This window comes from Myotis brandtii, unplaced genomic scaffold (assembly GCF_000412655.1).
Source record: "Myotis brandtii unplaced genomic scaffold, ASM41265v1 scaffold915, whole genome shotgun sequence".
Classification (NCBI taxonomy): Eukaryota; Metazoa; Chordata; class Mammalia; order Chiroptera; family Vespertilionidae; genus Myotis; species Myotis brandtii.
The window spans coordinates 193,361-204,134 of NW_005371769.1; the positions used below are offsets into that span (position 1 = coordinate 193,361).

The 10,774-nt window shown below is 60.7% G+C and overlaps 1 protein-coding gene across 2 annotated transcripts in view; it reads right to left on the minus strand.

Moving 5' to 3' along the window:
- Positions 1–270: 270 nt before the first annotated feature.
- Positions 271–10,774, minus strand: part of OPRL1 (opiate receptor-like 1) — an 18,267-nt gene continuing 7,763 nt past the window's right edge. For both annotated transcript variants that reach the window (XM_005885520.2, XM_014532854.1), the window contains 2 exons: positions 3,426–3,781; positions 271–3,354 (listed from right to left, as the gene is read on the minus strand). In XM_005885520.2, coding sequence (XP_005885582.1) covers positions 2,831–3,354; positions 3,426–3,781 — 880 coding nt within the window. In that variant the 3' untranslated portion in view covers positions 271–2,830. The remainder of the gene's footprint in view (positions 3,355–3,425; positions 3,782–10,774) is intronic.

The following is a 10,774-nucleotide window of genomic DNA, read 5'->3' on the forward strand; positions in this document are numbered from 1 at the left end:
CCCTCTAGCCACAGCAGAGCGGTGCCCACCAGCCTCTCACTCTGCCGCTCCGGACCTGCCCTAGCTCCACAGGAGAGCACATCCCCCAGGACGGGGACCAGGTGGCCAGACACAGCCAAGGCACACGGACCCCGCCCCACCCCATACCCAAGAGCAGGGAGACCCAGGACCTGGGAGCCTCCGACCAGCCACGATGCAGGGGCAGGGAAACCCTCTCCGGATTCCTACCCGGGGCGCTGCTGGCCCGGGAGGAGAATGCCGTCTCCCTGCAGATGCTGGTCTCCCACCTCCACAGTGACTCCCTGAGATGGGCACAGGCACGGACAGGGAGGGTGCCCATGCTCTGGGCTCCTGGTCCCAGGGAGAAGCCGGCCCTCCCCTTCTGGTCCCCAAATACCACAGCCATTGCCCAGACCCCAGCCAGCAACACCCGGCTCGCCCCTTGGCAAGGCATACCAGGGCCACAGCAGCCCTGACGGGCAAAGCTCCAAGCGGGTGGGTCCACAGCTCGCCTTCCCAGGGCTGGGCCACCCCCACAGCCCCGCAGGGGAGGGTCAGCCTTTGGGCTCAACTGAGAAAGGGGAGCTTAGAGGAGCCCAGAGACCAGACCAGGGGCTGGGGCTGCAGCCTGGGGACAGGAGATTTGGGGAGCTAGGGGGTGGGGCTTGAGATGGAGGTGAATGTGGGGAGATCAGAACTATAATGGGGAAGGGGATGGGACAAGGATTGAAGGTGGGAGAGCAGTCCGGGTTGAATGTGGGGGGGAGGTAGGGGTGGGTGGAGCCTGGGGGATCAGGGATGGAGGTGGGGCCAGGAGTGCAGACGGGGCTCAGCCCTGGAGAGCTGGGGGTGATGGCCCACTTTGGAGATCCCCTGGCACTGCCCACCCCTCACACCTGCCTGGCCCACTGCTCCCTGCCTGTCAGTGCAGTCTCTGTGGAGTCGCCCTGGACACACAGCCTGTGGACACACCACTCGAGTGCCCTTTGCCTAACTGCCTGTTCCTCCCACACTTTCTCTTGATGCTAAATTTTTATTTTAACAGCAAAGTGCCGGTCATTGAAACTTGTGTAAAACTGCACCTTGGCCCGTTGGCCTTGACCAAGCACTTCAGCCCATGGTCACCCTCACACCCCTCAGAGCTGTTCCGGGAAGGAGAGCAGGGCTGGGTGCTGAGAATCCATACCCATGTGGGAGGAGCCCACCCCCCACACACTGGATCCACAGGGAACCTCCCACTGCAGGAGAGAGAGAGAAGCAGGCTGTTGTTTATGGAGAAACTATTTGTCCTGAATAAAAGGTAACAGCCCCAACACATGAACTAGTCGCACCCCTTCCCAACATTGGAGCGGGGCAGAGGGGCGGGGGGGGCTGGTGAGGAGCTCAGAGCGGGTGGGAGGACCACACATGCTAATCCCAGAGAAGTTACCCCAACAGCCCACCCTGCAGGAGTCAGAAACGCCACCAGGAGGAGTGGGCCTGGAGGGAGGGGCAGGGGAGACTCAGGCGGGTCGCAGGCAGGGCTCACTTGGCACATGTGTAAGTACATGGGCACAGGGGGCACAGGCACGAGTTCATGAGTCTCTGTCTCAGCAAGAAAGCGCTCAGCCCCAAGGGCCAGGGTGCCGCAGCCAGTCGCAGGTCCTTGCTTCCCAGGTGCTTAAGTCACCTGGCCCAGGGCTGCAGCTCAGCTCACAGGTGGAGGCAAAATCATCTTTTCAACGTTGCAGGGCTATTTGCAAAGTCACCAAGCTCCAGCTTCCATCTGCAGGCTGGGGCGGGTGGGGGCTTCTCTGGTGACCACACTAGGGAGACACCCCCACCGGTGCCCCACAGCCCAGACGGTTCTCACAGCATCACTCAAGCAGGCTCTGCTAAGCCCCACCTCTCACCAGTTCCCACGGTGAAACCACCCTCTGGTTTGGCACCAAAAGTTCAGGCCTCCCCCATAGACACCTGGAGGCTTGGAAATGAGGCAACAGGTCAGTCACTGCCGGTGCAGAGCAAAACCCATCCCAACTGCCACTCTTTCAAGGCCACCCAGACCCAAGGAGGGCACAGGGTCCTGCCGGCAGCACAGCTGGGGACGTCTGATTTCAAGAAAAGGAGAGACTGTGAGGGAGAGAGCCCCAGGAGGGCACAGGGGCCCCAGGCAGGGGCCCTCAGCATCAAGCAGTCAAGACCAGGTACACAGGGCCACTTCACGAATGACGGACAGAGCAGCCTGCGGTGGCCCTGCCCGCCCCGCAGCCCAAGCCAGCTCTGCACACGTGGCCCCGCAGCTGCAGCGCATGAGTTCACTGAGCGTCTGAAGGGAAAGGCTCCTTGAGGGCTGGAGGGACGTGGACGTGGGGGACCCGGAGGCGGCACCAGTGACACTCGGGCAAGTCCATGTCAGCAGCGCCCAGCTCTGGGCCAGTCCCACTGCCCTCACGCAGCCCGCACACAGCACAGGGCCCTCGGGCTGCACACACTGCTGTTCCGCCTCCAGATGTGCCCACCCAGGGCCCGCGGGTGCAGTCGGGGGGAGGCCTGGAGTCCCATGAATCGTGGGTGTGTCCATGAGCTCTTGCCAGGCTCACTCACTGGTGAGTTCTTTCACACACACCCCCAGGAGTGGGTTAGTGTGACGGGGGCCACAGGGCAGCCCAAAGCAATGGGCCCCATGATGTCATCAGGCCCTTGGGGTCACAGGGAAGCTCCCAGAGTCTGGTGATACGCAGGGGTCAGGTTGTGCATCAGCCTAGAGAGCAGTGACCTGGGTGAGCTCCGTGTTGGGTGTTGACGGGCTCTGCGGGCTGACCGGCACCATGGGCAGGTCCACGCCTAGTCATGCAGGCCTCGGCACCGTCTCTGAGGTCTTGCGGGCGAGGGCCACATCTTTGGCCATGCTGCGCACACGGTCAGACCCCGGCCCCTCCCGGCGCAGTGCAGATGTGCAGCAGAACTTGCGGAAGCAGGCCTTGAAGTTCTCGTCTAGGAAGGCGTAGAGGATGGGGTTGAGGCAGCTGTTGACGTAGCCGAGGGCTGTGCAGAAACGTAGGATGGCTACCGCCGTCTCACTACCCGGCTGGACTCCCAGTCCTTGGACCAGCACGAAGACCTGGACAGGCGTCCAGCAGCCCACGAACACTGCCACCACCACCAGCACCAGCCGCGTGATGCGCCGCAGGTTCCGGTCCTTCTCTCGGGAGCCTGAGAGCAGGCGGACACCACGCAGCCGCTGGATCATGAGGCTGTAGCAGATGGAGATGATGAGCACGGGGATGATGAAGGAGAAGAGGAAGATGCAGACAGCAAACAGGGGGCCCCAGTAGTCCTGCGGGGCAGGGATCTCCACCAGACACTCGATCTCTGCGGAGAGAGAAGCAGGGTCAGGTGGAGCCAGGGAGCATGGCCCTGGGGAGGAGGGACCACTGACTGACCTTCATCCTCGACCTGTGCCGAGCCCATGATGGCCACCGGGATGCCGACGACAGAGGCCAGGGCCCAGATGGCCACATTGACAGCCTGGGCCTTGCTGGACGTCCGGACATCGAGGGCGCGGATGGGGTGGCAAATGGCTACATAACGGTCCACGCTCATGGCGGTCAGCGTGAAGGTGCTGGTGAACATGTTGTAATAGTCGATGGCAATGACAATCTTGCACAGGGCATTCCCAAATGGCCAGAAGCCCAGGAGCACGTCTGTGCCCTGGAAGGGCAGTGTCAGCAGCACCAAGGTGTCTGCCAGAGCCAGGTTAAAGATGTAAATGTTGGTAGCTGTCTTCATCTTGGTGTGTCTGCAGGGGCACAGGGAGGGGAAAGGACAGCTTCATTTGGCCACTGGCTAGACCTGGGAGCAAAGCCACCAGGAGGGCACCCACTCTGAGACCCTGGTGAAAACGCAGGCTCCTGGGCACTGAGCCGGGGCAAACAGTGTAATAAGCTCCAAGTCCTCCTGGCACACAAGAGGGCTCCACACCTGGGACAGGTCTGCTTGGGAAAAGGAGGTGTGAGGGGGAGCAGAGCACACCTGACATTGCATGGAGTGAAGGGGTGGGATTGTGAGCGAAAGAGCCTTGCCTCCTCCCTTGGAGTCTCCCCCAAGACCCTTCGTGGAAGAAATCCTGTGCCTGCAGCTGTCAGAATTCTCCGGCCTCCCAGACCACATGGTTTTCCAGCCATCAAGACAGGAAACGGTGACTATGATGGGAGGGGTGCTAATGAGGTCTGATTGCATCCAAGCTACTGTAATAGGGCTGGGGAAACTGTGGGTGTTCCAGAAATATTTGTTGAATGAAGTAATAGTTGTGACAGTGGTGGTGGAGGTCATGGTGATGGAGGTAGCGGTGGAGGCGGCGATGACGGTGGAGGCAGCAATGGCAGTCGGGGCGGAGGTGGTAGTGGAGGCGGAGGCGGAGGTGGAAGTAGTGATGGAGGGGAGGTGGTGATGGAGGTGGAGGTGAAGGTGGAGATGGAGGTGGTGTTGGAGGTGGCAGTGGAGGCCGTGGTGGAGGTGGTGATGGAGGTGGAGGTGGAGGTGGAGGTAGAAGTGGCAATGGAGGTGGAGGTGGTGATGGAGGTGGTGATAGAAGTAGAGGTGGTGATGGAGGTGGAGGTGATGATGGAGGTGGGGATGGTGATGGAGGTGGAGGTGGTGATGGAGGTGGAGATGGAAGTGGTGATGGAGGCGGAGGGGGAGGTGGTGATGGAGGAGGAGGGGGAGGTGGTGATGGAGGAGGAGGGGGAGGTGGTGATGGAGGAGGAGGGGGAGGTGGTGATGGAGGAGGAGGGGGAGGTGGTGATGGAGGAGGAGGGGGAGGTGGTGATGGAGGAGGAGGGGGAGGTGGTGATGGAGGAGGAGGGGGAGGTGGTGATGGAGGAGGAGGGGGAGGTGGTGATGGAGGAGGAGGGGGAGGTGGTGATGGAGGAGGAGGGGGAGGTGGTGATGGAGGAGGAGGGGGAGGTGGTGATGGAGGAGGAGGGGGAGGTGGTGATGGAGGAGGAGGGGGAGGTGGTGATGGAGGAGGAGGGGGAGGTGGTGATGGAGGAGGAGGGGGAGGTGGTGATGGAGGAGGAGGGGGAGGTGGTGATGGAGGAGGAGGGGGAGGTGGTGATGGAGGAGGAGGGGGAGGTGGTGATGGAGGAGGAGGGGGAGGTGGTGATGGAGGAGGAGGGGGAGGTGGTGATGGAGGAGGAGGGGGAGGTGGTGATGGAGGAGGAGGGGGAGGTGGTGATGGAGGAGGAGGGGGAGGTGGTGATGGAGGAGGAGGGGGAGGTGGTGATGGAGGAGGAGGGGGAGGTGGTGATGGAGGAGGAGGGGGAGGTGGTGATGGAGGAGGAGGGGGAGGTGGTGATGGAGGAGGAGGGGGAGGTGGTGATGGAGGAGGAGGGGGAGGTGGTGATGGAGGAGGAGGGGGAGGTGGTGATGGAGGAGGAGGGGGAGGTGGTGATGGAGGAGGAGGGGGAGGTGGTGATGGAGGAGGAGGGGGAGGTGGTGATGGAGGAGGAGGGGGAGGTGGTGATGGAGGAGGAGGGGGAGGTGGTGATGGAGGAGGAGGGGGAGGTGGTGATGGAGGAGGAGGGGGAGGTGGTGATGGAGGAGGAGGGGGAGGTGGTGATGGAGGAGGAGGGGGAGGTGGTGATGGAGGAGGAGGGGGAGGTGGTGATGGAGGAGGAGGGGGAGGTGGTGATGGAGGAGGAGGGGGAGGTGGTGATGGAGGAGGAGGGGGAGGTGGTGATGGAGGAGGAGGGGGAGGTGGTGATGGAGGAGGAGGGGGAGGTGGTGATGGAGGAGGAGGGGGAGGTGGTGATGGAGGAGGAGGGGGAGGTGGTGATGGAGGAGGAGGGGGAGGTGGTGATGGAGGAGGAGGGGGAGGTGGTGATGGAGGAGGAGGGGGAGGTGGTGATGGAGGAGGAGGGGGAGGTGGTGATGGAGGAGGAGGGGGAGGTGGTGATGGAGGAGGAGGGGGAGGTGGTGATGGAGGAGGAGGGGGAGGTGGTGATGGAGGAGGAGGGGGAGGTGGTGATGGAGGAGGAGGGGGAGGTGGTGATGGAGGAGGAGGGGGAGGTGGTGATGGAGGAGGAGGGGGAGGTGGTGATGGAGGAGGAGGGGGAGGTGGTGATGGAGGAGGAGGGGGAGGTGGTGATGGAGGAGGAGGGGGAGGTGGTGATGGAGGAGGAGGGGGAGGTGGTGATGGAGGAGGAGGGGGAGGTGGTGATGGAGGAGGAGGGGGAGGTGGTGATGGAGGAGGAGGGGGAGGTGGTGATGGAGGAGGAGGGGGAGGTGGTGATGGAGGAGGAGGGGGAGGTGGTGATGGAGGAGGAGGGGGAGGTGGTGATGGAGGAGGAGGGGGAGGTGGTGATGGAGGAGGAGGGGGAGGTGGTGATGGAGGAGGAGGGGGAGGTGGTGATGGAGGAGGAGGGGGAGGTGGTGATGGAGGAGGAGGGGGAGGTGGTGATGGAGGAGGAGGGGGAGGTGGTGATGGAGGAGGAGGGGGAGGTGGTGATGGAGGAGGAGGGGGAGGTGGTGATGGAGGAGGAGGGGGAGGTGGTGATGGAGGAGGAGGGGGAGGTGGTGATGGAGGAGGAGGGGGAGGTGGTGATGGAGGAGGAGGGGGAGGTGGTGATGGAGGAGGAGGGGGAGGTGGTGATGGAGGAGGAGGGGGAGGTGGTGATGGAGGAGGAGGGGGAGGTGGTGATGGAGGAGGAGGGGGAGGTGGTGATGGAGGAGGAGGGGGAGGTGGTGATGGAGGAGGAGGGGGAGGTGGTGATGGAGGAGGAGGGGGAGGTGGTGATGGAGGAGGAGGGGGAGGTGGTGATGGAGGAGGAGGGGGAGGTGGTGATGGAGGAGGAGGGGGAGGTGGTGATGGAGGAGGAGGGGGAGGTGGTGATGGAGGAGGAGGGGGAGGTGGTGATGGAGGAGGAGGGGGAGGTGGTGATGGAGGAGGAGGGGGAGGTGGTGATGGAGGAGGAGGGGGAGGTGGTGATGGAGGAGGAGGGGGAGGTGGTGATGGAGGAGGAGGGGGAGGTGGTGATGGAGGAGGAGGGGGAGGTGGTGATGGAGGAGGAGGGGGAGGTGGTGATGGAGGAGGAGGGGGAGGTGGTGATGGAGGAGGAGGGGGAGGTGGTGATGGAGGAGGAGGGGGAGGTGGTGATGGAGGAGGAGGGGGAGGTGGTGATGGAGGAGGAGGGGGAGGTGGTGATGGAGGAGGAGGGGGAGGTGGTGATGGAGGAGGAGGGGGAGGTGGTGATGGAGGAGGAGGGGGAGGTGGTGATGGAGGAGGAGGGGGAGGTGGTGATGGAGGAGGAGGGGGAGGTGGTGATGGAGGAGGAGGGGGAGGTGGTGATGGAGGAGGAGGGGGAGGTGGTGATGGAGGAGGAGGGGGAGGTGGTGATGGAGGAGGAGGGGGAGGTGGTGATGGAGGAGGAGGGGGAGGTGGTGATGGAGGAGGAGGGGGAGGTGGTGATGGAGGAGGAGGGGGAGGTGGTGATGGAGGAGGAGGGGGAGGTGGTGATGGAGGAGGAGGGGGAGGTGGTGATGGAGGAGGAGGGGGAGGTGGTGATGGAGGAGGAGGGGGAGGTGGTGATGGAGGAGGAGGGGGAGGTGGTGATGGAGGAGGAGGGGGAGGTGGTGATGGAGGAGGAGGGGGAGGTGGTGATGGAGGAGGAGGGGGAGGTGGTGATGGAGGAGGAGGGGGAGGTGGTGATGGAGGAGGAGGGGGAGGTGGTGATGGAGGAGGAGGGGGAGGTGGTGATGGAGGAGGAGGGGGAGGTGGTGATGGAGGAGGAGGGGGAGGTGGTGATGGAGGAGGAGGGGGAGGTGGTGATGGAGGAGGAGGGGGAGGTGGTGATGGAGGAGGAGGGGGAGGTGGTGATGGAGGAGGAGGGGGAGGTGGTGATGGAGGAGGAGGGGGAGGTGGTGATGGAGGAGGAGGGGGAGGTGGTGATGGAGGAGGAGGGGGAGGTGGTGATGGAGGAGGAGGGGGAGGTGGTGATGGAGGAGGAGGGGGAGGTGGTGATGGAGGAGGAGGGGGAGGTGGTGATGGAGGAGGAGGGGGAGGTGGTGATGGAGGAGGAGGGGGAGGTGGTGATGGAGGTGGAGGGGGTGATGGAGGTGGAGGTGGTGATGGAGGTGGCAGTGAAGGCGGTGGTGGAGGTGGAGGCGGTGATGGAAGTGGAGGTGGAGGTGGTGATGGAGGTAGAGTTGGTGATAGAGGTATAGTTGGTGATGGAGGTGGAGGTGAAAGTGGTGATGTAGGTGGAGGTGGTTATGGAGGTGGAGGTGGTGATGGAGGTAGAGTTGGTGATAGAGGTATAGTTGGTGATGGAGGTGGAGGTGAAAGTGGTGATGTAGGTGGAGGTGGTTATGGAGGTGGAGGTGGTGATGGAGGTAGAGTTGGTGATAGAGGTATAGTTGGTGATGGAGGTGGAGGTGAAAGTGGTGATGTAGGTGGAGGTGGTTATGGAGGTGGAGGTGGTGATGGAGGTGGAGGTGGAGGTGGTGGTGGAGGTGGTATGGAGGTGGGGGCGGTGATGGAGGTAGAGGTGGAGGTGGATTTGGTGATGGAGATGGAGGTAAAGGTGGAGGTGGAGGTAGTAATGGTGTTGGCAGTGCCAACAGCAGAGGTGAGAGTGTTTTATGTCAATTCCACTGCCACAAAGGAATACGAGGTTTACTCTTGCCTCTTAAAGAGGAATTGAGAATAAGCCCTGAAGCCTTCATGACCAAATAGCAACAATGATGAAGGTAAAGTCCTGTGCCAAGCTCTTCACATTGATTTTATCATATTTAAGTTTCCAAAAGTGCTTTTTTTGTTGCCCCCTCAATGCAGTAGGACACGCAGGCTCACAGGATTTAAGTGGCTTTCTGAACACCACAGAGCCAGTAAGCAGCAGAGAGGGCCAAGGGATTGAGAAGAGCAGCCGCGGACAGGAGAGAAAATGTGCCAAAGACACACGAGGTACAGGGCTGTTATCCAGAACACAAAGAACCAATACTCAGCGATAAGAATATGGACAACTGGGTAAGGAATGGGCAAACACCTTGCTAGAACCTCACCAAAGATGACATACACAGTGAAAAAGCAAATGAGAAAATGCTCCACATCCTACATCATCAGGGAAATGGAAATTAAACAATGAGATTCCACTGCACACCTATCAGAAAGGCCAAAACCCAGAGCACTGACACCACCAAGTGCCGGCGAGGACGCGGAGCAGCGGGAACTCCCCTTCATTGCTGGTGGGAAGGCAGGGACGCAGCCACTTTGGAAGACAGCTGGGTGGTCTCTTACCAAACTGAACAGACTCGTGGGACCCAGCAGTCACGCTCCCTGCTATTTACCCAAAGGAGCTGAAAGCTGATGTCCACACAAAACCTGCCCACCGACGTTTACAGCAGCTTTGTTCTTGATTGACAGGACGGGAAGCTGCCCAGGCGTCCTTCCGCAGGTGGGTGGGTGAATCACCGTGAAACAAAAGCAGCTCTAAACAAACTGTATTTACTTTTTTTTTTAATGATGTTGCTAGTATTAGAGACTCCAGGAGATGGCCTAAACTCCCTAAGAAGAAGCCTCTGGTAGCTGGCTGACAGGCAGAACTAGGATGTCTGGGCCCCAGTACAGTGGCAAAGCCTCGGGGCATGCATCCAGGAGCCCGTGTACATCGCACATCAGGGGCACAGGACATGGGACACGGGCTCAAGGTGCCTCCTTTCAGCCAGGCGAGGCTCAGTCCCAGGTGCCACGGGCATGCAGGGCACAGCCATCTGCTCACATGCAGCCTCCTCCACAGTGAGCTGGGACTAGTCCCAGTAGGACATCAGCAGCAGGAGTGGGACAGCCACTGGACACTCTGGGATACCCTGCTCAAGACAACCCTTCTATCTGGGCTCTTTTATCAGTGTCCTCCTTCCACTCCCAATAACACCTGGTAAACAATCGCCATCACACTGGTGTGACCCACCTAATACCAGATCCCCCAGCCATCTTTGGTCACTCTGCACTCACCAAACCCACCACCCTGGCAAGGCGACCTGCTCTCCAGCCACAGTGTCCCAACAGCTGACCCACAGCTTGGTGCTCTTCCTACTAAATTAAAGCTAAAATCAACCCATGTGTTTAGCCATGTCTGGGAAGAGGCCACAAGCAGGTACGAAAGAGGAGTGAAGGTGTGATGACCATGGGGTAAGACAGCGGCTGCCAAAGGTGCAGTGGGACACTGGCCAGGTCCCAGCTCTTCTGGGGTGGTGTTTGTAGGTGCTTATTTTTTTACACATATTGTTATTGATTTCAGAGAAGACGGGAGAAGGAGAGAGAGATAGAAACTTCAATGATGAGATAGAAACATTGAACAACTGCCTCCTGCACGCCCCCTACTGGGGATCGAGACTGCAACCCAGGCATGTGCCCTGACCGGAAATTGACACTGAACCACTGAGCAACGCTGGCTGGGCTGTAGGTGCTTATTAAACTGTTTAAATGACACATAAATAAGGCAGGCTGCACCCGGACCAAAGACTGTGACTAATTCTAATCCATGCATCTGACTCCTAAACATGGGCCCTGTCCTCACCTAGTCCCTGTCTCAATTAAAGGCCATCAAAAGTCCCAGCCTGTCTGCCCAGTGGACAGACCACAAACACCTCCAGGAAACTCCCTGACTCAGGCCACAGGCACGCCCACCACGCGAGTGCCACACTCATGCTCAAGTTCCAGAATGAGACCAGCCAGCCATGCCCTCTGCCCTCAGAGAACCCACAGAGCCCCACCTCACAGGCTCAGGACCACTTG